Source organism: Pelophylax lessonae, assembly GCF_965119305.1.
Source record: "Pelophylax lessonae genome assembly, chromosome: 9".
NCBI classification, from domain to species: Eukaryota; Metazoa; Chordata; class Amphibia; order Anura; family Ranidae; genus Pelophylax; species Pelophylax lessonae.
The window spans coordinates 62003127-62030626 of NC_138776.1; the positions used below are offsets into that span (position 1 = coordinate 62003127).

The 27500-nt window shown below is 47.8% G+C and overlaps 1 protein-coding gene across 2 annotated transcripts in view; it reads left to right on the plus strand.

Moving 5' to 3' along the window:
* The window catches only part of EDRF1 (erythroid differentiation regulatory factor 1), a 146943-nt gene extending 122810 nt beyond the window's left edge, over window positions 1-24133 (plus strand). For both annotated transcript variants that reach the window (XM_082269364.1, XM_082269365.1), the window contains exons 23-24: window positions 445-590; window positions 23515-24133. In XM_082269364.1, coding sequence (XP_082125490.1) covers window positions 445-590; window positions 23515-23686 — 318 coding nt within the window. In that variant the 3' untranslated portion in view covers window positions 23687-24133. The remainder of the gene's footprint in view (window positions 1-444; window positions 591-23514) is intronic.
* The last annotated feature ends 3367 nt before the right edge of the window (window positions 24134-27500 follow it).

Consider the following 27500-nt stretch of genomic DNA (forward strand, 5'->3'; position numbering starts at 1 on the left):
GCATTGGAAATCTTCCTTTTCCACCTCTTTCCAGCGAATGTACCAAGATAGTAAAATGTAATATGAATGAAAAGGAAGAAGCCCAGGCTCTTCCTATTCACGAGAAGTACTCTGGGTTATGTGGAAGCTGTCTGGCCTTTCATTAGTGATGTGTTTTACATCCAGGCCAAGGCATCGAGTCCTGTGGGGGAGAATAGCCCAGGAATGCATCACGTTAATGAGCTGTTTTAAATAAACCTATCTGCTTCCAATTGATATTCTACAGCGGGTAAAGAAAACGGCTGTTGGCTGTTCCGGGACCTCATTGAATGGGTGTTCGCTCGCTGAGTGTGTTGTGTCTGCTGAATAGAGAAGTTGCAGTCAATCTAGCTGCTTGCGCCTGTTTATATGTTATGAGTAAAATTTGATGTGCATCGTGGCTGAATAAAATTGTGCCTTTTTCAGGGAACACAAGATGGCAACGAGCTGCCAGGAGATTCTTCTGCTAATATCCGGAAGGAAGAGGTGCTGAAGCTGGTCAATATATTTGAATCCCGCCTGTCTTTTCTTCTGTTACAGTTTGTCAAACTTCTGACATCTAAGAAGAAGAAGTAAGTGTCTGTTCATTTTTCATTAAGCTATAAAGGGCTGCACCAAACCCAGATCCCAGGTAGCCAGAGTGTCCCATGTTCATTTTTATTTTTTTTTCTGGCTGTTATATATGAGCCCAAAAAATGTATACACACTTTAATATGAAAAGATATAGGTATACAAATTTTATTACTAGATTTATATAAACTTCAAAAGGTAGCTGTTATCTTTTATTTAGCTGTAAGTCGTGATTGAATTATGCAATTACATTAGGTCCTCAAAGTGGTTACCATCGGCACCCAGACACTTTTGATTTTGGTGAACTACTGCATGAACAACATTGACTAGTGTCCACTGGAATTGCTCTGCATGATGTTTCAATTTCTTCCCATAGTGCAGTCAGTGTAGGTGGTTTTCTAGGGTACACCACATCCTTTAGTGTTCTCCACAGAGAAATATAGGGGTGTTAAGTCCAGGGAACATGGAGAGTATTTCTACATCCTATGCAACGTCCTGGCAGAATGTCATTGAGAGGCTCCTGTGTCTCAGTGGTAGTAAGTTGGTGCGCCATCTTACTTGGAAGTAAAATTGCTCATCCGCATAAACCACATGAATGGCAGGTAATATGACATCAACAATGGTGCGAGTACTGACATCTTTAAGGGAAACCTAGTACTACACAATGCAGCCATAATTCAATTCAACTGGTTTTAAAAAAGGGCATAGAGAACTGTTGAAGTGTGTATACATTTTCTGGTTATATATGTTGCATATATTCCAGGGCTTGACAAATTTTGCTTTGAATCTAGGAGCCAGCTGAAAATGTTAGAAGCCAGGCGGGGGGGGGGGGGGTGGGTAGCAGGACAGGGACTGGGATACCATGTTGTACAGAGAGTATGATGGAGATAGGGGCCCTTGCTTACAGGTAGGTGGGGTGTTGGGAGGTAATGGGGGTCACGGGAGGGGGGTAGCAAGACAGGGAGTGGGATACCATGTTGTACAGGGCATATGGTGGAGATAGGGGCCCCTGTGTACAGGTAGGTTGGGTGTTGGGGGGTAATGGGGGCCCCTGTGTACAGTTAGGTGAGATATGGGGTGCATGCAGGGTGAGGTTGATGGATTGCGGGTACTGGATCCTGGCCACCATAGTCTGGTAATGGAGGTCCCAATCCCTAAGGGGGTAGACTAGGTATGGTGGGATGGGGCCTCTGTGTATTGGGTGTTACTCTCCGAGGTGCAGGGTAAGGTTGATGGAGTGCAGGTACTAGATCCAGGCCAGCATGATCTGGTAATGGGGGGTCCCTATCCCTATGGGAGTAGATCCGGTATGGTGGGATTGCATGTTGTCCCTCACCAAGGTGCAGAGTGAGGTTGATGGAGTGCAGGTACAGGATCCTGGCCAGCATGGTCTGGCTCTGCCACCATGTCTTGATCACCTGGTGGCTGTAGTCGGTGAGGTGGGGCTGTCTGCTGTAGACCATTTACTACCACACGATGTACTGTCAATGTTTGTGTATATCTGAATGGAAAAAAGCTCTTCTTTTTTTAAAAAAAAAGATCCAAGGCCCCCTCTCAAATGTAAAAAATGTGGTCTGTTCCTAGCCATGGAAGGGTTGCTTTCCTGGAATATTTATGATCAGAAGGTATGGGAAAATGTGTTTTTATTTAAATAAATAGAGGATATACTGTAGTTCCCCTAGCCCTCCCCATGCCTTGCCACTTCAGTAACATTGGTAGAAGTACAATAAAAGGATGCTTTTAATAAAGCAGGATGTCCATTTTAATGCCACTCGCTCTCTATGCTGCAGGATACATGCTAAAAACATTAGTATCAGGGTAATCTAGACACAAGAATGCAAAATTATTAGACTCTAGGGTAATATGGGGAAGCAGGGGAATATGGATGGACCAAAACCACAAGACCCTAACAAATCCGAATGCCTGGGCAGTGACATCACCTATAGGCTTAGTATGGGGCATCCGTTATCGCTGGTCCCCTCCCTGAAGCCGACCGATGGTAGCCGATCATATGACTGGACCAGAGTGCCCAGAGAACCAGAGAATAAGTTAGTATAAGAATCTTACTTCTATCGGGATAACTAGAATAGGAGTAGGAAGGGGGTGGGAACAGTTTTAAGCTTAGCTAGTTCTAGCCTGGACTTCCACTTAAACACTGCTGTGTGATTTCAATGCTAAATGAGCAGTGTTGTCGCCCTATTACAGGAAATGGGAAAATAACGGCTTTGCTGGCAGGAGCAACAGGTAATCAAACAAATATTTAAAAAAAAATAAAAAATACAGAAAATACTGTGGTAGTGTTTTCTGCATCGTATGTGTAATGTGTTAAATTTTATGAATTGCCTTTAATTCTCCATCAGGCCTGCACTGGTTAGTTGGTGTGTTTTGGATCTGAATGTAAGCATGAACCTAAAACATCAGTAAATCTGTGCTGCTCAAGTACATGCTTATTCTGGTGCCTGGTCTTTAGACTAGTTTCTGTGTCCTCTTGGGAGCCCTTTGTATTTCAGGCCCTAACTTGTAAATAGGACTCTAACTTTTGACAGTCATTTCTAACCCACATTTAACATTGAGTTGTCCAATGGCAGAGCACTGTTGGTCACTGAGGTATTGGCATTGGACTTTGGAATTTTGTTGGGGAAGGAGGTCCTGTGTTACAACCATATTCTGGAATATAGGTAATTCCACATGTACACTGAAAACAATTTGAGGTTTGACACAGGTGTGTGGTGCCTGCATTTCTGAAACTTTTTTTTTAAAGCTTTTTGTTGACAGGGATATAAAGATTTACAGTTATCATATATGTTCAACATGAGCATTGTAAAGTACAGTATTCCATAACAGTCCTGCTAAAAGGTTGTTCACAAAGTGCCAACTTGGGAGTATTAAGGCTAAAGAGAGATATTGACCATTCAAATATGGAACAAAAATATACTTGCATAGAGTCAAGTACCAAGTAAGGATAGTAGAACACCACACACCCTACATGTATGAAACTTTGTTAGCTTTGACAGTGTTTGGGTCAGTTCCACTTCAGGAGTCCCTGTACCATTGCAGATAAGTAGAAAGTGTTGCCATTTTTAAGACCTTTTTTTTTCATAGGTTATCTATGGCGCAACATCTAAATCAGGACTAAACTCCCCTCCCCTCGCTTCCGCATTGTCGCTAACCTCTTCACATGGCCTACTTCCAGATATGGGATTTTCAGCCATCTGGAGTTCAGTTATTCTGGCACCAAGTTGTGCCAAGAATGTACACTGAGCTGAGCATGCACATCTCCATGAACATTCTAAAGATTTTGAACAGGGAGGTACGTTTTATTGCAGATGAGACAGCATTTTTATTCTTCGATAACAAGCCTACCTGCTCACGGTTTGTTTTCCTGTTTAGTTCTGCTTTAATTTTCCATTATATAAAAAGTCAGCATTTATTTTTTGAGCAGAATTTACAGTAAAAACACATTAAAACTTACATTTGTCTTATGTCCTCTGACAGTCGCCGCCCGTTCAGTCAGCCTTCACTAGTGGGTAATGGCGCCCTCTGCAGGAGCAAGCTAGGCAGTTTAAAAGGTTAATAAAAAACTTTCTATACTTAGACACACCTCTAGGCAGCCATCCCTCAACCATTATCATGATCCAGTTATCATTGTTCCTCAGTTTTATGCTGCCTAGCGTCAGGATATCTGGATGACCTCCTGTTGAGGTCGAACTCGTGTGCAACTTTGACGAGCGATCTGTCCGTCACGGTTCAGACGCTCCAGGAGTTTGGGTGGACCATCAACTTTCAGAAGTGGGCTCTGACCCCGTCAGTTCACCTCCAGTACCTGGGGATGGTCCTGGGCTCAGGTACAAGCTTTTCTCCCGGAGGACAAACTCCGGACCCTGCGGGACGAGATCAGGTCCCTCAGGGACAACGATCTCTCCTCTCTGCGGACCTGTATGCGGTCCCTGGGTCTGACGGTTTCGGCTTTTGAAGCCGTCCCATATCCTCTGAGCCACCTCTCAAGATCGGATCTTTTGTGGTGGCTCCTGTCACCAACTCTGACACAAGGCAAGTCCGTCCGGCCTCTGCTGTGGACGGTGCTCACCACGGATGCCAGCCTATCGGGCTGGGGTGGAGTTCTGGGCACGCTTTGTGCCCAGGGGACGTGGACGACGGAGGCGGCCACCTTACTGATAAACGTCTTGGATCTCCGAGCAATCAAACTCTGCCTATTCTGTTGGTCAACTCCGCTTCAGCTTCAGGGTTGCCCGGTTCGGGTACAGATGGACAACATCACAGCGGGGGCTTACATCAATCACCAAGGGGGCACCAAGAGGGCCCGGGCGGCCAAGGAAGTGGCCGAGATCCTGGCTTGGGCCGAGACGCACGTTACGGCGATTTCGGCCGTTCACATTCCAGGTGTGGAAAACTGGCAGGCGGAATATGAGTCGCCAGACCCTGGACCAGGGAGAATGGTCCCTGCATCCAGAGGTGTTTCGCCTCCTGTGTGCCCGGTGGGGGTCTCCAGACGTGGATTTGTTCGCGTCCGTCTCAACAACAAGGTGGGAAGGTTCGTGGACAGAACCCACGATCCTCTGGCGGACGCCACGGACACGTTGGTGGTGCCTTTGCACCGGTATCAGCTGATTTATGCCTTCCCTCCGATTCAACCGTTATCCAGGTTCCTCCGCAGGTTAGCGTCGGAACGGATGCAGGTCATTCTGGTAGCCCCAGACTGGCCGCGTCAGTCTTGGTACGCAGATATCATGCAGCTGGTCGTCGAGCCTATCTGGCGGCTTCCACTAAGAGATGATCCTGTGTCTCAAGGGCCGATCTTCCATCCTGCTTTGCGTGGCTGTTGAAAACCAGGTCTTGAGAGATAGGGGTCTTCCAAATGCTGTCATTCCTACCTTATTGAAGGCTCGGAAAGCTTACCTCTAGGAAGATTTATCATTGCAAGGGTTCCATCCCCGCTCCTTCTCGGTGGCGAGGATTTTGGCTTTCCTGCAGGAAGGTGTGGATCAGCGTTTGGCGCTGACCACGATAAAGAGTCAGTTGTCGGCCTTAGCCATTCTGTTCCAGCGTCCCTTGACGACTAATTCTTTGATTCGCACCTTTATCCAAGGGGTGCGGCATCTGGCTCCTTTGCCTCCCTGGAACCTAAATTTGGTGTTTTTTTTTTTTTTTTGTTCTGGGTTAGCTCTCGTTTTGAGCTTTGTTGCCCTGTGGGCTGAGGTTGTTTTCGGGCCCGGTTGTTTCGTTATCTTTTTGGTAGGTTGCGTTTTCCCACCCCTCACACCTGCACTGCTTTGGGACATCCCACTAGTGAAGGCTGCCTGAACGGGCGGCGACTGTCAGAGGACGGAAGAGAAAATAGAATTTTTGTAAGAACTTACTGTAAAATTCTTTTCTCTGAGTCCTCTTGACAGTCGCCGTCCCCACGGTTTTTGAATCTGGGGGTTATTGCCTTCCGGTACTGCTTGCTACAAACTGAGGAATAGTGATAACTGGATCAGGATAATGGCTGAGGGATGCCACCCTAGAGATGTGTCTAAGTATAGAAAGATTTTTATTAACCTTTCAAACTGCCTACCTTGCTCCTGCAGAGGGCACCATTACCGATTAGTGAAGGCTGACTGAACGGGCGGCGCATGTCAGAGGACTCAGAGAAAATAATTTTACGGTAAGTTCTTACAAAAATTCTATTATTTTCATTACAATTTAGGATTTCCGTTGCTTTTCTATAAATACACAAAGCAGTCACCTACAAATCAGACCCATTTCCCTTACGCCCTCTGACAGACGCAGCTCTCAATGCTTCTTCACTAATGGGTAATGTGCCGTCGACAGGAGTAGACTAGGCAGTGAAAAGTTTTCACTCGACAAGTCTATAGGGTCTGTCCCTCACGACATTACCCCAGACACACTGTGCTCTCAAATCAGTTTCTTGCTGCCTAGTTTAGGAGTAGGACCTAGGTTCCCTGCTGGGACTTAGGTCTCAGTTTTTTTTTCTTTTTGAAAATGTTTATTTCTCTTTACTCACTCTCCCTAGCTAGTGTCAGGGGGATCCTCCTGGTGAACTACAAGCTACAGACGGGCTGGGGTTTCCTTAGTCTCCCAGCCTGGCCAACGAGCATGCACAGGTTGTGGTCCCCCCAGGCCTCGCCACGACAGAGCCCCGGTGGATGGGGTCGAGCCTGCGAGCGGATGCTTCGCCGGGACGCATCGACCTGGAAGGCCCTGAGTCGCAGCGTACCCATTCTGGCTGGCAGCACTCCCACTCAGGGTGGGAGGCGAGCTGTTTCGGAGCGGAGCCCCCTGGTCCATGGTATGGTGAGTGATGCAACGTCCCCCGTGTCCCTGGGACAGACCTTTGAGGGGGAGATGGGGCCCACTCCTGGGGATAACAGGGCTGTGTTTCTCTGGAAGATCCCCCAAGCCTGTCAGGACGGGTCCTGCCCTCCCCGCTCCCGCTGGGGGCGCTATAGCGGCATCCGACCCCTAGAGGGGGGGGGGTGCGTGTATGATGTTACCTTGTCCTGGGGAGTCCTCTTAGGTGGATTCCCGCAGGGCCTCATCCCTGGTTTTCCTGGGTGCTTGGCGCTTGTGTGTGTATGGGCGGCGGCCATTTTCCCTTTGCTTCCTATGCTTTTCTATTGGCACCATTTTGTTGTGGCTTTTAAGCTACACAGGCGGGCTTGGCCTCTAGTGATGTTTGGTCACTTCCTCACAGAAGTTTCACATGCTGGAAGACTGACTGCAGAGCGGCTGCTTCTCAGGGTGCGGGTTCAGTAAGGGGATTTTTAGTCCTTTGGGCATTCCTCGGACACACTTAGCTCCTGCTAGGACACATTAATACATTAAAGGGGGGCTCCGGCTTTAGCGCGGTGTAGTGGTGCGGACCGCGATCACAATTTAAAGGGGCAGTGTACTCATTTTTTTCTCTTCTACGGAAATGGAGTCCCACTGTGAAAATTTCCCCTCTGATTTTATTTGTGCATCTGGATCGCCATCTCTGGTTTTTTTCCTGCAGCCTTAGAAATTCTGGCGTCAAAGGTGGATCTTGTGATGAAACAAGTCTCTACCAACAAACGGCCGATGCTCTCTCAGTCCTCCGATTCAGAGCCTGATGTGGTTGCCACGGACAACACCCTCCCTGAGGGATCCCTGTCCTCACAGTCAGATGGTAAGGAGGATGAGTTTGCAGGGCGAGGTCAGGATCATGGTGGACAACGATCTTTTCTCCCTGCGGACGTGTGTGAGGTCCCTGGGGCTGATGGTGTCGGCCCTCCAGGCGGTTCCGTTTGCCCAATTTCACACAAGGCCTCTGCAAGCAGAGATTCTTGCCAAGTGGAACAAGGATCAGCAGTCCTTGGACAGGATGATATGTCTAAGTCGTCCCACGAGGTCGGAGCTCTTGTGGTGGCTTCAGTCGCCCGATCTGAGCCAGGGCAGGTCGTTTCTGCCGCTGTTGTGGACGGTGCTCACCACAGATGCCAGCCTGTCGTGCTGGGGTGGAGTGCTGGACAACCTTTGTGCCCAAGGTACGTGGTCGCTGGAGGAATCGTTTTTACCGATAAATGTCCTGGCGCTCAGGGCAATCAAACTCTGCCTGCTCCATTGGACGCCTTTGGTGCATGGTTTTCCCTGTTTAGGTGCAATCTGACAATGCCACGGCGGTGGCTTACATCAATCACCAAGGGGGCACCAAGAGTGCCCGGGCGTCCAAGGAAGTGGCCTGAGACTCTGACTTGGGCCGAGGCACATGTTCAGGCTCTCTCCGCAGTTCACATCCCAGGAGTGGAGAACTGGCAGGCGGCTTACCTGAGTCGTCAGGTTCTGGATCAGGGGGAATGGTCCCGGCATCCGGAGGTTTTTTGCCTCCTGTGTGCCCGATGGGGAACTCCGGAGGTGGATCGTTTTGCGTCTCGTCTAAAAAAGGTAGAGAGGTTTGTGGCCAGGGCTCGAGATCCTCTGGCCGACGCCACAGATGCATTAGCGGAGCCTTGGAGCCGATATCGCCTAATTTATGCCTTCCCTCCGATACAACTGTTGTCAAGGTTCCTCTGCAGGTTGGCGGTGGACAGCTTGGCAGGTCTCTCTGATTCTGTGATTCCTACATTGCTGAGCGCTAGGAAGACGACTTCCAGGAGGATTTATCTTCGTACTTGGAAGATGTATATTACCTGGTGTGAGTCACTAAAATTGCATCCTCGCTCCTTCTCGGTGGCGAGGGTTTTAGCCTTCTTGCAGAAAGGAGTAGAGCAACGTTTGGCTTTGGGCACGATAAAATGTTGGCCGTAGCCATTTACTTCCAACATCCCTTGGTGACTAATTCCTTGATTCGCACCTTTATTCAAGAGGTGCGTCATTTGGCTCTGCCGAGAAGATCCCCTTTACCTCTGTGGGATCTGAATTTGGTTTTGTCCATTCTCCAACCGCCTCTCTTTTTGAAAATATCACGGACATTTCTCTGCCTTTGTTGTCTCAGAAGGTTGCCTTTTTGGTGGCTATCACCTCTGCTCACAGGGTGTCTAATTTGGCGGCTCTGTCCTGCTGTTCGCCTTATCTAGTCGTTCTCCCACTCCCATGGCGATATCCCCATCCGGGGGGGGTTTCATCTGGTCGCTCTGTCGGCAGCACACCTACACCTAACACATCTGGGTCTTAGGCATATGAGGTATACCTACCTCGCCTGCCCCTGGCTGGTTTTTCAGGTCGGGGCTCTCCATCTCTCCGGCCTCCCCACTTAAACGTTTTTGAAACTATTTGAATTCCATGACATTGAGCCCGTGTTAGGCCTTGTACCCATGTTATTTGAATTACCCTGTCTCATGCTTACACCGGTAATTGTGTTAGGCAGTCTGCTCCCACTACAGCGTACCGACCCCCTCGTTATCATTTTAACTTACCAGGCTTGGTTTTTTACAAGGTCTGATGACCTGAAAATTCTTCTCAGATGTCCTTTCTCACCACATGCCCCAGAAGAAGCTTATTAAACTAAGCGAAACATGTAGGGCAGCTGGGATTCAACCTAATATTTATCTACTCTGTACAAGACGACCGTTAGAGACGGGTACCATTCCTCTCTTTGGCCGCCTTATGAACATAGGGTATTTTGTAACATTTGTGATTATTATATGTGACTGTTGTTACATACATCAATATCTGATAGGCTATGCGATTTGTATACTGTTTTTAGGCTCTATCGCCTCATTGCATTATATGTACATTATATGTTGGCCTTTTTTCCTTTTTCTTTTGTGTATTTTGTCTTATATGCTTTTGTGAATCCTTTAATAAAGTATACAATTTTAATTACTGGTGCCTATAAAGTCCAATCCCTCCCTTTCCATTCTTTCTACTACTAATTTAGGATGTGGCACCCTTAATTCTACTTCCCCCCCCCCCCCTTTTGTGCGCCTGGACATCCTGCGACCCAGGAGCGCACATACCAAACATTTGGTTCATAGGGATAAGGTTGTTCTGCGCTCTAACCAATCTTTTCTCCCGAAGGTGGTGTCAGCTTTCCACCTCAATGAAGATATTATTTTACCTTCGCTCTTTGCTAAGCCCAAGCATCCCAAGGAATTTGCCTTGCATTCTCTGGATGTGGTTAGGGCGGTCAGGGTCTACCTGTCAGCCACGGAGTCCTCCGGACATCTGATTCTCGGTTTGTCCTTCCTGAGGGACCTCGTAAGGGTTAGGCTGCGTCTGCTGCAACCATATCAAAGTGGATCAGACTATTGTTCAGGCCTATTCGTTAAAGGGTCAGGTGCCTCCTTTCCCTGTGATGGCGCATTCTACCAGAGCTCTGAGTGCCTTTTGGGCTTTTTGCCATCAGGCATCTGTGGCTCAGGTGTGTAAAGCAGCGACCTGGTCGTCTGTACACGCTTTTACAAAATTCTACAAGGTCGATTTGATGGCATCCTCGGATACTTCCTTTGGCTGCAAAGTTTTGCAGGCTGCTGTTTGACGAAGAGACAATGGTTTCTCTTTTTGGGGTGAATTTTTTGCTTTGAGGTAAGCTCCTGTTGTTGTTGGTTGAGCTTTTTTGTTGCCCTGTTGGCTACGTTCTTAGCCTTGGAAAGGCGTTAACAATTTTTTGTTTTGCGTTCTTCCCACCCCTCATGCCTACACTGCTTTGGGACGTCCCATTAGTGAAGAAGCATTGAGAGCTGTGTCTGTCAGAGGACTCAGAGAAATGGATTTTACGGTAAGTTCTTACAAAAATACAATTTTTTTTTTTTTAAGCAAGATGCATAGATAACAAACACAGGTGCAGGAAAAAAAACATGTACTGGCAATTATTCATTTATTATGGCATGTTGAATATTCCATTCACTTAGTGTTCCTAAACCCAGGACCTTGCATTCACTATATCTGGTCTCCCACAGTACACAACATGGAAATGCAAATTTCTCTTACGTCCTCCGACAGTCGCCGCCTCTTCATATTCGTCACATATGGGGTATTAGACTTTGCTCCGAAGGAGTAGCTAGGCAGCAGAATATGTTAACATTAAAGCTTTTAACATATCCCACCCTCAAGGGGTGGTCCCCTCAGTCAGTACCCTCCTACTTCCTGCAACCATATCTCAGTTTTAATGTCTAGCTTGTCAGGAGTGGCTGGCTCTCTCTGTGCTGGGGCTTTGTGCCCCAGACTCTTTCTTCTTTTTTGATTTTTTGTTTGAGTTTTCTCTCTACCTTTACTTAGCTGTTCTTTTTGTCAGCATTAGTTAGTTCTTCGGATGAAGAGGATCATGCGGGCTGGGTCTCGGGCTGATCCCCCTGGTCGCAGGTCGTGGGTCAGTGGCTTCCCAGCCTGCCATCGAGCGTTCAGCCAGGTAACGCTCCTGGCACAGTGAACGACCCATCCCTGTTCGGTGCAGGGATGATTGGTGAGGTGGCTACCTCACTGGACGCTGTGCGGTTTCTTAACCCCCATTCTGTGCGTCTTGTATGCGACTCTCCCTGCCTCATGTGCAGCGGCTTGTTCGCCTGTGCGGGTCCCCCACGCCATTGTGAGGTAAGTGTATTTATGTGGGGACCTGTCTGTCTGGGGGGGTGTCAGTCTGGGACTGTGTAACCTGCCTCTATTCACACTGTTTGTCTCCCTATCTCTCGGCTGCATGCTGTGGGCTGCAAGGGGGGGGGGGGAGCTGTGTGACACTGTGTGTGTCAGCCTTGTCAGTGTGTAAAGCTGTGTGCTGTGGGGCATGTTTTGTGGCATGTTTGGGCATTATACAGCGATCGCTGCGGCGATCTGACATGTTTTTTTATATTCAGACGTGTGCATTACTGTACTGTGGAGCGGCGGTTTCGGCGCCAAACGGCGCCATTTTGCCTACACTCGCTCCGGCCGCATGTTCTACATGCATGGCGGCCATTTTCTTGTAGCCTCCCATAGGCTTTCATAGAGCGCCCTGGCAGCATCACTTCCTCTTCTCCAGGAACACCGATCGAGGCAGCAGCAGCGGCGAGGGTCTCCTCAGGTTATATCCTTCCTATCCATTGCCTGTGTCAGTTTTATTGTCCCTGTGGGGGTTTCATTGTGCTTGTGTGTGGTGCGGTGGGCTGCGCTCGCCGCGCTTGTTAAAGGGGCAGTTAACCCTTTATTATCCGGCATTTGTTATAGGGGCAATGGATTCTCAGGAGGGCAAATTTCCTACCGCCTTGGTGGAAAGCCAGGGGACCGCTGTTTCCCCCCCAGGGGGGGGGATTTAGCCACTATTGTGGCTGGCCTTGCTGCTCAGGTGCAGATGCTGGTGGCTGCTCAATCTACTAAAAGACCCAGAGTTGCTCTTTCCTCTGATTCTGAGGGTGAGGGTGATGGGGTTGTTATGGCGGGGGCCTCCTTATCGGGGTCCCGCTCCTCCCTGGATCTAGTGGGGTCCGAGGTGGAGACTGAAGTTGAAGGGGTTGATAATTCTCCCCCTGGCTCGCCTGAAGAGCTTGCAATCATGGATGAATTGATTGCTTCCATAAAACAAACACTGCGTTTGCAGGATGAAGTGTGTCCCCCCGCTGCCTTGGCGGCTTATGGGACGCAGAGAAAACGCAGGACGCCGCAGGTTTTTCCCTGCAATGATGATTTTCAGCGCGCTGTTAAGGAACAATGGCGCAATCTACGCAAACCTTTTGCTGTACCAAGTAGGCTCAAGCTGCGTTATCCTTTCTCGCCTTCCACTGATGAAAGGTGGTGTGTGCCACCCCCGGTGGATCACGCTATTGCGGTTTTAAACAAATCCACTGCGATTCCTGCAGAGGATTCCCCTGTGTTCCGTGATGCCACGGATAGGAGATTGGAGTCTCTTGCCCGTCATACTTATTCTGTTACGGGTTCTATGCTTAAGGCTCTGTTTGCCTCTCTCATGGCGGCCCAGGCGGTCGCAAGTTGGACGCAGATGCTTAGGCGCGTCCTAGTGGCCGATTCGGCCTCTCCGGCGACCCTGGATATGGTGGATCAAATCCACCAGGGTGTCATGTATCTGTGTGATGCGGACTTGGACCTAGTCCCGTTGGCTGCACGTGTGCACAGCGTGGCGGTGTTGTCTCGCCGCCTGGTTTGGTTGAAATGTTGGTCGGTGGACCAGTCTTCACGTAAGACCTTAGCCAATCTGCCTTATGATGGGTCTCGCCTTTTTGGGGAGTCCTTGGATGTGTTGATTAAGGGGATCACCGGAGGTAAGAGCACTCTCTTGCCCCATTTCCCCAAGGCTAAGGGGGCTTCTGGGAAGAAGCATGCTAATTTTCGGCCCCCTCAGGGGTCCTTTCGTGCCTTTCGGTCGCACTACAAGGGCAAACCGTTCAAAGGTCAAGGCTCTCAGAAGAAGCCCTGGTCTGGAAAACAGAAGTCCGGTCAATCCGGATCCGCAGCCCATAACAGTGCGGCCTGAAGGGGCGCCCTCACCCAGTTTTGGGGTGGGGGGGCGCTTGCTCGGTTTTCTTCAGCCCTGGTTGACCCGCGTGCGGGACAGATGGGTTCAGGAGATCGTTCGATCTGGTTACAAGATCGAGTTTCTCTCTCGGCCGGAGAGCAGATTTTTTCCCTCAAATCTTCAGCTGTCTCCAGAGCGTTTACGGGACCTGCACCTGGCGGTGCGGGACCTGAGGGCTCAGGGAGTGGTAGTTCCGGTGCCTCATCGGGACAGGTTTCGGGGGTTTTATTTCAATCTGTTCACCGTGCCCAGAAAGGAGGGCAGGTTCGTCCAATTCTGGACTTGAAGGCTCTGAACCGCTCTGTGCGGGTTCGCAAGTTCCGCATTGAATCGCTGCGGTCGGTGGTGGCTGCCCTGGTTCCGGGGGAATTCATGGCCTCCATCGATTTGAAGGATGCGTATCTTCACATCCCCATTTTCGAGGGTCACCAGAGGTTCCTTCGATTTGCCATTGCGGAGGATCACTACCAGTTCGTGGCCTTTTGGTCTCGCCTCGGCTCCGCGGGTCTTCACCAAGGTGCTTGCACCGGTTCTGGCATTATTGAGGGCCCAGGGCATTTCTGTCCTGGGGTATCTGGACGACATTCTGGTTCGGTCTGCGACCAGCCAGGGTCTGGAGAAGGACCTGTCTGTCACGATGCAAACTCTGCAGGAGTTTGGTTGGACGATAAATTTTCCAAAGTCGACACTGAGTCCGTCGGTTCGTCTTCCCTACCTGGGAATGATTCTGGACTCGGTGCAGGCGAAGGTCTTCCTGCCGGAAGACAAACTCAGAACTCTTCAGGAGGAAGTCAGGTCCCTCAGGGACGTTCCGCACTCGTCTCTGCGGACGTGCATGAGATGTCTGGGATTGATGGTCTCGGCCTTCGAGGCGATTCCCTTCGCCCAGTTTCACACGCGGGGTCTCCAAGCGGAGATCCTGTCCATGTGGGACGGGCGACCTCAATCTCTGGATCTTCAAATCTCGTTGAGTCATCGCACCAGAAGAGACCTTCTGTGGTGGCTCCAGTCCCCGATGGTGTCCGGGGGCAAGTCGTTTCGTCCTATCTCGTGGACGGTGATCACCACGGATGCCAGCCTGTCGGGCTGGGGTGGTGTTCTGGGCGTTCTGTCCGCCCAGGGAACTTGGTCGGAGGGGGAGTCTTCCCTTCCGATCAACATTCTGGAATTGCGTGCGATAAATCTCTGTCTTCATCGCTGGACGGACCGGCTGCAGGGCTACCCGGTTCGGGTGCAGACGGACAATGCCACGGCGGTGGCCTACATCAACCACCAAGGGGGCACCAGGAGTGCCCGAGCGGCTCGAGAAGTGGCCGACATTCTGTCTTGGGCCGAGACTCATGTCCCGGCGATAACGGCGGTTCACATTCCGGGGGTGGAGAACTGGCAGGCGGACTATCTGAGTCGCCAGACCCTGGATCAGGGGGAATGGTCTCTCCACCCGGCTGTCTTCCAGATGTTGTGCGCGAAGTGGGGTCTTCCAGATGTGGACCTGTTCGCGTCTCGTCTCAACAACAAGGTGAGAAGGTTCGTGGCAAGGACGCGCGATCCTCGGGCAGACGCGTCGGACGCGTTAGTGGCCCCGTGGCATCAGTACAGGCTGATGTACGCGTTTCCACCGATTCAGTTGCTGTCCAGGTTCCTTCGCAGGTTACACTCGGAACGCAGCACGGTGATTCTTGTGGCACCGGACTGGCCTCGCCGGTCCTGGTACGCAGACCTCGTGAATCTGGCGGTCGACGCCCCGTGGCGTCTGCCTCTTCGAGACGATCTCCTGTCTCAAGGACCGATATACCATCCTGCTTTACAGTCTCTGGCTTTGACGGCCTGGCTGTTGAGACCGAGGTCCTGAAGGAGAAGGGTCTCTCCCCAGAGGTCGTTCATACTTTGATCAACGCGAGGAAGTCTTCCTCGGGGAAGGTTTATTACCGTACTTGGAAGGCCTATTTTGCCTGGTGTGAGTCCAGGGGGTTTTCACCCCGCACGTACTCGGTTTCCCGAGTGCTGTCCTTCCTTCAAACGGGTGTCGATCAGCGTTTGGCGCTGGCTACGATAAAGGGTCAGGTGTCTGCGCTGGCCGTTCTGTTTCAACGTCCCGTGGCTTCCAACTCCTTGGTTGGCACTTTTGTTCAGGGTGTGCGGCATCTGGTTCCTCCTAGGAGGGATCCTTTGCCCCCTTGGGACTTGAATCTCGTTCTGTCTGTGTTGCAACGTGCTCCTTTTGAACAGATCAGGGAGATCTCGTTGTCTATGTTGTCCAAAAAGGTCGCCTTTTTGGTGGCGATCACTTTGGCTCGCAGAGTGTCGGAGCTGGCAGCTTTGTCCTGCAAGTCTCCGTATCTGGTTGTTCATTTGGATAAGGTGGTCTTGCGACCTAATCCTTCTTTTCTTCCGAAACGAGTTTCGGAATTCCATCTTAATGAGGATATTGTCTTGCCTTCGCTGTGCGCGAAGCCTAAACATCCAAAGGAGGTGAGATTACATTCTCTGGATGTTGTTCGGGCGATAAGGGTTTACCTTAAATCGACTGAGTCTTTTCGAAAGACGGACTCCTTGTTTGTTCTTCCAGAGGGTCCTCGGAAGGGCATGGCGGCGTCGGCCTCTACCATCGCCAAATGGATCAGACAGACCATTGAACAGGCCTATGCCTTGCAGGGGAAGGTTCCCCCTGTGCCTGTGAAGGCGCACTCTACTAGATCTCTGAGTACGTCTTGGGCCTGTCGTCATGGGGCTTCTGTAGCCCAGGTGTGTAAGGCGGCGACTTGGTCGACCGTACACACTTTCACAAAATTCTACAAAGTAGATGTTCAGGCATCGGCGGATGCTTCCTTTGGCCGCAAGGTTCTTAGTGCGGCAATTCCCTAGGGTCCCTTATTGGGGACCTCTGGCTGTTGGGATAAGTTTTTTTATCCCCTGGTTATTTGTCTTTTCCTGGGTTGTTGCTCCTGTTGAGCACTTGTTTTTCCTGTTGCCCAGCTGGTTTCCTTCCTTTGGTAAGGTTCCTTTCTTTGATGCGGAGACTGCGTTGCCTTTTCGGCGCGGATGCGTTTCCCACCCCTCATGTTTGCACTGCTTTGGGACGTCCCCATATGTGACGAATATGAAGAGGCGGCGACTGTCGGAGGACGTAAGAGAAAACGGAATTTTTGTAAAATCTTACCTGTAAAATTCCTTTCTCTGAGTCCTCCGACAGTCGCCGCCCCCGCCCCTCTTTTGGGGTTTGGTTGTATACTCTACTGCTATTCCACTAAAACTGAGATATGGTTGCAGGAAGTAGGAGGGTATTGACTGAGGGGACCACCCCTTGAGGGTGGGATATGTTAAAAGCTTTAATGTTAACATATTCTGTTGCCTAGCTACTCCTTCGGAGCAAAGTCTAATACCCCATATGTGACGAATATGAAGAGGCGGCGACTGTCGGAGGACTCAGAGAAAGGAATTTTACAGGTAAGATTTTACAAAAATTCCGTTATTTTACTAAATATAAACTGCTAAATACCTTTTCTCATCAGTAGTATATAGCAGTCTTGTGACTTCTATCAGTGTCTGGCCGAGCACTGGTTAAAGCGGAAGTAAACCCTCAGTGTCAAAAAGGTTACATTCCTGACATGCCAGGAATGCTAACTGTTCCATTGGTTGTGCTGTCAACCAAAATGTCAAACTATCCAATGACTGGTGTCCTAACTGATCACATGTGCAGCATCATGGCAGCTGTAGACTAAACAGGCCAAGATGGCAGCTTCCTTGGCTGAAAACTGACCTGATCATCTGTCTGGACAGTGCTGATTGGCCCTGTGCTGATCACATACGCTCCCCCCCCCCCCCCCCCCCAAAAAAAAAAAAAAAACTTGCTAGAAATACACACCAAACTGAGCATGTGCACAGTGCCTCCAAGGCTCTTTTCTGTCAGCAGATGGGGATTAAACTGCTTTTTTACACAATGCAAAGGTTTAACCCTTTTTTTTTTTTTGTTGAAAGGGGGGGGGGGTTAGGGAATCCTAACGTATTACCGCTTAGGTTCCACAGTGAATATACCAAGCATGCTTTTTACTGCATATACAGACTGATTTTACTGTTGTGGGTTTATTAACCCTTTAAGATTAGGACCGGTTTTGCGGATTTCTTTTTGAGGTCAGCCGTACATGCCCTATACTTCTCAGGTATGGCGAATAACCACTAATATTGAAAGTCCTTTTTAATGTGCATAGTCTAATATTTGGAGGATTTTGAAAGTCTACATCCCTGGACATTGTTTCCAGGCATCATTAAGTCGGAGAGACACCCAAGTTTTACAACATCAAGGCATGCCTTAATCCTTTTAAAAATGCCATTAGGACAGTGGAAAGGGTTCCTTTACTCCAGTATTGGAAATAAATATATGTTCATTGACCTGGAAATCCTTGTAACACTTTAGCCTGGCCACGTATGGTCACTCATAACAAACATGCCACATAATCATCTAACCTCCTGTGTTTTTGATTTACGTTTTATGAGAAGATGGAAATCCTAAATAGCTAAGGTTCAGATGATTCACATGGAGAGCCAGTGCACTGTGAAAAGTTTCCACAAGATGGCACTAGAGACACAGCGTATTCCGCAGACATCCAGGCTTGCATTCTAAATAGATGCTTGTTTAGTGTGATTGTCCACAACTGGTAATTGTTTCTGCTCTCCAGTGTCATGATATTTCATCAGCTTAACGCTTTATCCGGTGTAATATGAGGAAACCTGCTCGTCTTTATCTCTCTTTATACACTGTATCAGCTACCTACGTGACTAATCTGCAGTGTCATGTTAGTTTTTATGCTTAGACCTGACTGTAAATTGTAACTAGGTAGAGGTTTGTCAAGGGAGGGGTTGGGGGAATTTATCAATAACAGCAGCAGGGAAATATCTTTCACCTGCTCTACAGGTCATTGTGTAAAGCAACAAGCACATAGCTCATGTACAATCTCACCAGTGATCTCTCCTGCTGATGAAGGAGCGGATGTTAGATTCACTGGATGAATAGGAAAAGAGGAATCTTCAACAGCACAGCTTGGCAGAGTGATGGGGGAACCTGCGAGTTCTGTAGCAACGACTCATGATGCCTGTTTATGTGAATAAAGAACAAAATTATCAATAAACCAAGGTGTGCTGGTGAAGATCCTTATTTTGTAATGATTGCACGGTGGCATCATTCACCAATTCATTACAGGACCCTGCATGAAATGTGGCTAAGCTTGTAAGCTGTGCAATGGATACAGTACAACTTCTCTGTAGACTCACTAGATGGACGCCATCTGCCTGAAGCAGCAGCTTCTGCATTGGGGTGTTATTGCATTTTTAAAGTGCATAATACTGCAAAGAAGGCTGATCTTGGTTGTATTTTGGAAGAGGTCATGTAAGGTCTGTGCTAGTTCTTTGATGCATCCAATGCTGTCTGTTACTATGACAGTCCTGGCTGATTATCGTGTGGAAGGGTTAGGCTCCTTTCACACGAATGATCCGAACAGATCTGCCCGTCAGTTTTTTTTTTAGGCGGATCTGATCGGATCCTCCATGCATCCCTATGGGTCAGCGGAGACATCTCCGCTGACACCCGCTGCCATCCTCGTCCGATCCTGTCCGTGAAATCCGGACGGATGGAACCCTATTTTCCATCCGTCCAGGGGATCGGAAGAGAGCGGACAGGCAGTCCGCTCTCATCCGATTCCCCATAGAGAGCAGCGGGGCTCTGACACCTCCCTCTCCGCACACAGTGCAGAGACGGAGATGTCATCCGCCTGCTCAGCGGGGATCGGCGGATCGATCCCCGCTGAGCAGAGAATGGACCCAAGGCTCCTTTCACACACTGCGCTGCGTGCTGCAGTCCGTTCTCTGCTCAGCGGGGATCGATCTGCCGATTCCCGCTAAACAGGCGGATGACAGCTCCGTCTCCGCACTGTGTGCGGAGAGGGAGGTGTCAGAGCCCCGCTGCTCTCTATGGGGAATCGGATGAGAGCGGACCACCTGTCCGCTCTCATCAGATCTGATCCCCTGGACGGAGGGAAAATAGGGTTTCTATCTGTCCGGATTTCACGGATCGGATGGGGATGGCAGCGGGTGTCAGCGGAGATGTCTCCGCTGACATCCGCTGCCCCATAGGGATGCATGGAGGATCCGATCAGGTCCGCCTAAAAAACTGACAGGCGGATCTGATCAGATCGGTCGTGTGAAAGGAGCTTTTGGTGTGATGGGCGCAGCTGTCATTTAGCACCTTAGAACATCTCTCTACAGCTGGTTTCCTCTGCATTCTTTTTCCAATGATAGTGCCGCGCCACACATGTATACAGCTTGTGTTATTTTCCATGGTCTATAATGTACAAAACCCGACTACTTTTTTTTTTTATAAGTGTTCTTCAGATATTTATTTGATCAATTTTATATTTATAAAGGTCAAAATGGGGATTCTGGAATGCTAACAACGTTTAACTTTTCCAAAAGTCTTTCAGTTAATTAAAAAAAAAAAAAAACCTTCAGTAATTAGGGGAAAAAATCCATATGTTCCTCAGTTTTAAAATAGAACTATAGGCAAAAAACTTCTTTTTTTTTTTTTTTTTTTTTACATTTTCTCTGTCAGTTTTATTTTTTGGCATCTGTGTCCCATTGGGCAGATTTGCCTTCACTTGCTGTCTCATAGCTAAAATAGGAAGTGAAAGGAAATCCCTGCAAATTAAGGGAATCGCTTGGGTCCCTCCAAGTCACCCCATTGGGAAGATTTCCCCTCTATTACTTTTCTGGGGATAACCCAAAATTTGGGATTTTCTTTCAATGATAATAGTAAAGAAGTAGAGAGGGTAAATCTCCCTAAAGGGGGCACAGTCTAATCCCTACCTACTCTATCTAAAACTAAAAAAAAAAAAAAATGTTGCCTTTAGTTGTACTTTATCTTATATTTAGTCAGATAATTAAACACTTTGAAAAACTGAACGATCAGATTAAAAGGTATAGGTGTAAGGGTATATTCTTCTACAACCTAACCTTGTTGAGGCTGCTAAATAGAGAGGATGGAAAGCTTAACAATAACGGGGGGTTTGAACCTGCATGCAAGGCAAATGCACATGTAAAATGCATATGTTAACGTTATAACCTGACAAAGTATTTGCGATTACTTTAATCTGGTAATCCAAGCAACCTTCACAGCAGACAGCACAGGATTTCTCTGCAGAATAAAGCGCTATTAAAACCAAAACCAAAAATGTAATATATTGCAGTTTACCGTTCATCAGATGTGATGGCTGCATTCATTTTCTATTCTTTGCCTTTTTTTTTTTAATCTGTACCTGGTGACCTGACCAGTAACACGCCTTCTGTGTTAGAGTGCCTCCATGCTGGATGAAGGGGCACAGAGGCACCTTTGGACAGCAGCATTGTCAATGTGGGGGGGGGGGGGGGGTGTTAAATGGACTAGCAGATTTAAAGTGGAACTGCACTGTATCTGAGCACAAAAAATACTATTTAATTCAAGGTCAGCCATCCTACCATCCTACCATGTCTCCATGCTTTATTTTGCTGAGAAATCCCTTTGTAAAACACCTCTACCATTTCTGGCCATGGTCATCTTGCGTAAGGGCAGATGATTCATATAGCATTTACTTCCATTAATCCATCTGCCTTTGGCTCAGGCAAGCAGGTAGGAGGGTGTGCTTAGCTGAGAAATTCCCTCCTCCCCTCCTGATGGCTCCTGGGATATATGACCTCATTTGCCTAGGCCTGGAAACCAGGAAGTAAATGTAGTAAAGTTTAGGACAAATAAATGTACGTTCCTATCCGTTTACTAATGTTGGCAGCATAAGGATTAAAAATAGTGCTGATTGAGAGAGTGACGTTCCGTTTTACATTCACTAACGAATTGAAGCTGAACTCCAGGTGTTACTTTATAGGCATTTACAGCAACAGAGCTTTCACAAATCGCCTTTCAGGACAGCACCTGGAGAGAGCCCAGCTCCACCCAATTTTACCAGGAAACACTGCAGCCTTTAAATTCCCTCCTCTTCCATGCCTTCAGTTAGTGTGTTCCGTCCACCATAGTGGAAGCGCTGTAGGGAACCAGTTAGGGGGGCTGCGCTCTCTCCAGGTGGAGAAAAGGTAGACTTAACTCCTAGGTTTTTGCTTTTTATTGACCATCCCAGCACCGGGCAGGGAGCCGCGTCTCGCGGCAGTCCCTGCATGTTGGTCCCGGCTGGCGAGTGGCCTCATTCTGGTAGGTGGGACTTCCGGCCGCTGGAACGCAAGGGTCAGTGCGTGGGTCAGAGGTCGGTGCTTCCGTTCCCCGGAGCGTGGGTATGCCAGGAAGTAGCAATTAAAAATGGCATTTCTATCTCATTCTGCTGCGCACTCTGCATGATATGGAGGGGACTGCAGCATCGGTGGAAGCAGGAGCCGCAAGCACTGGCCAGGCCCAGGTAAGAGGGGTACAGTGGTGCCTCTATCTTTACTATTGGCCTTATTTGTGTGTGTTTTTTCTTACCTCCAGTGAGAGCCTGCTCTGGGAGTGCTGTGATAAACCGTTCTCAGCCTTGCAGTTTAAGCTGGGATTCTGTCCTTTGGTGCTGGCTGTTTAGTGCACAGGGAGCCTTCCTTTTTTTCCTGAGGTGTTGGTATCTGTTCACTTTTGGGGGTTGTTAGCTCCAGCTGTTAGGTGATTGGTGACATTCTTGTTTTGGTTCCAGGTTAAAGCCACAGTTAAATCCAGATCTCCCTCAGTTTCAAGAACATGTTTTTATTAATATCTGACTGGAGTTCATCTTTATTTTCTACCAAGATTTAAAGTGACCTGTCTCCAAAATTCAAGTTCTAGTAATTGAGCTACCTGCAAAAAAGGAAGGAAATATTCAACTCTCCCTCAACACTAAAGCTCCGTTCACATCTAGGCATTTTTGGGCGATTTTTCTGCTCTAAGCCTCAGCTCTAAAAATGGCCAGCAAGACAAATCCCATTCATTTCAATGGTCCCTGTTCACATCTGAGCGTTTTGTCGTCTTAAGCAAAACGCCCGTCGCTTAAAGTACATAGGCTTCTTTTTTGGCAGATTACAAGCCTTATTTTTTTTCATTGGTCACTTGTCAACCTAAAAACGTCTGCACAAAAACGCTGCATAAAAACGCTGCATAAAACGCCCCAAAAAGTGCCTGTAAAAATAGCAACGCCTAGATGTGAACGTAGCCTAATGCTCTCCGAAGCACCAAGCTGCTAGTTCTTTCCTATATGAGCACTTCATCACTATAGGACACAATGGGGAGAATAGGGGCCAGCGGGAGGAACCGCTCAGCAGAGGACAGGGGGACTGTCACTTCCTGAGGAGACTCCAGGGGGCGATTTCCTCTGCATGACCATGGCATTCAGTGGCACAAATGAGTATTTATCTTCTTTCTCCCTTCTTCTTCTTCCTCCTCCTCTTTCCTCCTCCTCCTTCTCCTCCTTCCTCCTCTTTCCTCCTCCTTCCTCCTTCTCTTTCCTCCTCCTCTTTCCTCCTCCTCCTCCTCTTTCCTCCTCCTCTTTCCTCCTCCTCTTTCCTCCTCCTCCTTCCTCCTCCTCCTCTTTCCTCCTCCTCCTCTTTCCTCCTCCTCCTTCCTCCTTTTTTTTTCTTCTTTCCTCCTTTTTTTTTTCTTCTTTTTTTTTTTTCTTTTTCTTTTCTTTTCTTCAACTTGGTGACAGAATTGCTCTAACTCTATAATCGCCATTCTTTAATACCTTTTTACATTTAAATAGTAACAACTGTGCCTTTCTGCACAACTTTTTTTTTTTTTTTTTTGTTTTGTTAGAGCAGAACGTTAAATTTTTTTGCAAGGCTACACGTGCATTTTAACGGTCTTACTTTGTGAAATTTGAAAATGCAAGTCTTTATCTCCAGCGTTTACAGTCAGAGTGTGAGAGTGTGGTATTTTCCTGCAGTAAGTGTACAGATAAAACACGGGTAATGTCTGGGTTGACAGAGATTATGTTGTACTTAGTGTCTGAGCTTGGCTGATTTCTCTCCTCCAGTAACAGCACAGAAGAAGAAAGCTCTCTGAAAACATACAAGCAAGTCTATTCCAACCTGCTGCGGGCTTCAGCCAGCAAGATTTCCACACTGTCCGAGAGACTGGGCGTGCTCATAAATTTACTGGATCAGCTCACCCCTAAGAGCCAGGCAAATAAGACTGTCATGCAGTGACACACGATGGTGTTTGGGATACAAAGCGGATGTTGTGCCTTGTTAAACCTGCGATTGCTGCTTTGTTCCACTCGCTGCTCAGATCCATCTGTCATTAAATAGAATATGCAGCGTGCAGTTCACCTGATGCTAGGCAAAGTAGTTCAAGGACGTCTCTGTCAGAAGAGAGCCAATGTGCTTTTTGCAGAATGTAGACCGGCGTCTGCAGGAGAAGTGTCATTTGCCCCCCCTCGCCACTTCCTGTAGACTTAACCCTGCCACTGCCGGGATGGAATCTGGGATGATTTATGCACAACTGCATACTGTCATTTTTTACACCACCTCTTCCGCTTTGGTTTCAAGGCACTACCTCTATTTTTATATTAACTTTGCCTTTGTATAATACAGAGAATACTGTATATAATCCTATTTTTGTTTGCACTTTTGAAGCTTCAGAAGAGGTGTCGCAAGCTACGCTTTGACAGCACAGAACTGTTTTATTACATCTGTCCTCTAACCCCTTTTGCCTTCTCCAAGGAATCTTCAGTCAGGTGATGTGTGATGTCATTGTTGGCGGAGCCAGGAGCCAAGTCGCATGTGATGTCATAGATCAGAGCCAGGATACAAGTCTGATAACATGGGGGAATATATGAGAGCCAGGATAGAAGTCTGACAACATGGGGGAATATATGAGAGCCAGGATAGAAGTCTGATAACATGGGGGGATATATGAGAGCCAGGATAGAAGTCTGATAACATGGGGGGGGGGGTTATATGAGAGCCAGGATAGAAGTCTGATAACATGGGGGGATATATGAGAGCCAGGATAGAAGTCTGATAACATGGGGGGGGGGGTTATATGAGAGCCAGGATAGAAGTCTGATAACATGGAGGGATATATGAGAGCCAGGATAGAAGTCTGATAACATGGGGGGGGGGGGATATACGAGAGCCAGGATAAAAGTCTGATAACATGGGGGAATATATGAGAGCCAGGATAGAAGTCTGATATAACATGGGGGGGGATATATGAGAGCCAGGATAGAAGTCTGATATAACATGGGGGGGGGGTATACGAGAGCCAGGATAGAAGTCTGATACCATGGGGGGATATACGAGAGCCAGGATAGAGGTCTAATATGGCTTTTATATATTCACCATATTATTAGACCTCTCTCCTGGCTCTTATATATTCTCCAAAGTCATCACACCTTTAATAACATGGTGCAGGGGCGTAACTACAGGGGTTCCAATTGCAACCGGGCCCCATGCTCCAGGGGGCCTGTGCGGCTCCCCTGTACACCTGGGTAGGAGGAGTGGCGGGGGCAGCATGTAGAGAAATCACTGTCCTCCTTTTTCCTCCTGTAGCTGCAGGAGGAAAATGGAGGAGATTGGTTCCTCTGTATGCTGCCCCCGCCACTCCTCCTATCCAGTTCACTTGTGTTCTGCTGTCTCTGGGCCCCTGTGTGCTCCCCTATGCCCCCCCCCCCCACCTGTGCTCCCTTCCCCCTCCTGCCGACTGCTGCAGGGGATGTCACAATGGAGAACCAGGAAGGGGTGGGTAAATATGCAATTTACCAGCTCCTTCCTTTTCTGAATGGACAGAGTCATAGTCGGTGACATTGTAAAAAAATAAATTGATAAAAAAGAATCCAATTAAATTGCCAAAAAATAAAAACTACTGACACCAGTGGGTGAACTTCCAGGATCGCAAAGGTCACACTTGCGACCGGGCCCTGGCATTCCACCACCGTGGGGAGGCCCCAAGATGGCAGGAAGGGGGCCCACTGCAGAACTTGTGAAAGGGTCCCGCTGCGGGACCGCAATAAAGGGCCCCACAATGAGAGTAAAGGGCCCCAGGATCAGTGGAAAGAGCCCCAGGCTTGAAGGGAAGGGCCCGAAGGTTCTAGTTACGCCTCTGACAAGGTAGATATATGAGAGCCAGGGTAGTGATGTAAAAACCTAGGTGAATATATGACAGCTAGGATAAAGACATGATGGAATATTTGAGAGCCAGAACAGAGGTCTAATAGCAAGGGGAGATATTAGAGCCAGAAAAGAGGTCCAATAACATGGAGCATATGAGAGATAGGATAGAGGTCTAATACCCTGGGGAGATCTATGGAAGCCAGGATAGAGGTTCTATAACATGGGGAATGTATGGAAATGGGTGTAGTGTTTACCAAATGTGGGACTTGTTAATGTATTGATTTGCATTACTGACTTTTTTCATTTAAAGGGTAACTCCACTTTCATGGGAAAAAAATAGCAAATAAAGAAAAAACAATATAGCGTATACAATTGCAACACAAATCATGTTGTAATTGAATGTTATTAAAAATTACCTTTCTTTTTTTAATCCGCAGCCATTGTAATTGTCTGAAAATGCAATGCAATATACCTGGAGGTGTTCTGTACACAGAATGTATACTGACCACACCCCAGAAACATCATTTCCTGCTTGTGTGATTGGCTCACCAATTTTCCCAGAAGTCTGCCTAAGATACAAGTCAGATTTCTGGCATCCCCTGCAACAAAAATGTCATTTTTGGTGAGAAAACCCCAATAGGAACACATCTAAAGGGATGCAGGCCCAGCAGATTTCCTCATTAGTGCTCTGCAACTGCCACAGCTGATGGATAATTATGAAACCACTCCCATTCGACCCATTCAGCACAGAGGAACAAACAGGGATTTCTTCAGAATAACATAAGCTAGGAATCTGCAACAAAGTTTGTTCAAATCCTTGTAATGTACGGAGATCACCCAAAGGGGAATGTTTTTTTCTCAACAAAAGTGGAGTCACGCTTTAAACCTTTCTTGATAGTGAAGGCCAGGGGGAAGTGTCCTTTTCATTCTTACATCTGTTACACCATACCAGTTATTTTTCTCTCCTTTCTGCAGTTACAATTTATGGCTAGCAAGCATACTGTACATTCTCATCACGGCACAGCCTAAGGCTGGCCATACATTATACAATTTTCTTGTACAATTTCCCTTTAGGTTTATCAAAATCCTATAATATGCGGTCAAACCTAAAACATCAGATGGGCCCTTGCATGACATAGTTGAAGGTAAATCTAAAGGAAATTGATCAATAAAGTTGTATAATGTATGGCCAGCTTTAGCCTGTGTCTGGCCATGAGAGGAGGGAAATTCACAACCAAGTTAAAAGAAACCTGTATTGGAAAAAATATGAAGGCTGGCATTATTAACCTCACTGAAAATACTAGTTTCCTGGCTGTCTAATTTAGAGAACCATAACTTAAGTTTAGTCACCATTTTTTTTTTTTAATTAGGGACAGTACTTGCATTGAATGAGAAGTATCCCTTGTGCTGATGGCTGCACTATTCATTAAAAGGTCTCATGCTCTGACAGCAGTGTGGTAAAGTATAACTAAAGGCAAACCTTTTTAGTTTTGGATAGAGTGGGATTAGAATGCCTGTTTTTATTGCTGTCTGCGTCCCCGTTAATGAGATTCGCCCTCTCTATTTGTCCTGTTTACTATTATCGGTGAAAGTAACAGAAACCCCCAAATTTTGGGTTGTCCCTAGAAAAGTGATAATGGGGAATTTTTCCAATGTGGATATTATTCAGGTGACCTGGGGGTCCGCAATGATTTCCTCTCACTTCCTGTTTGGCTATGGGACAGGAAGTGAAGATAAATCCCCACAATGGGACACAGATGGTGAAAAAAAAAACGGACGGGGGTAATAAAAAAAAAAAAAAAGTTTTGCCTATATTTCTACTTTAAGCACGGGTCTCCCTACCTATTGAGGCGTGAGGATGGGCATGGGTCTCCCAACCTATTGAGGCGTGAGGATGGGCACGGGT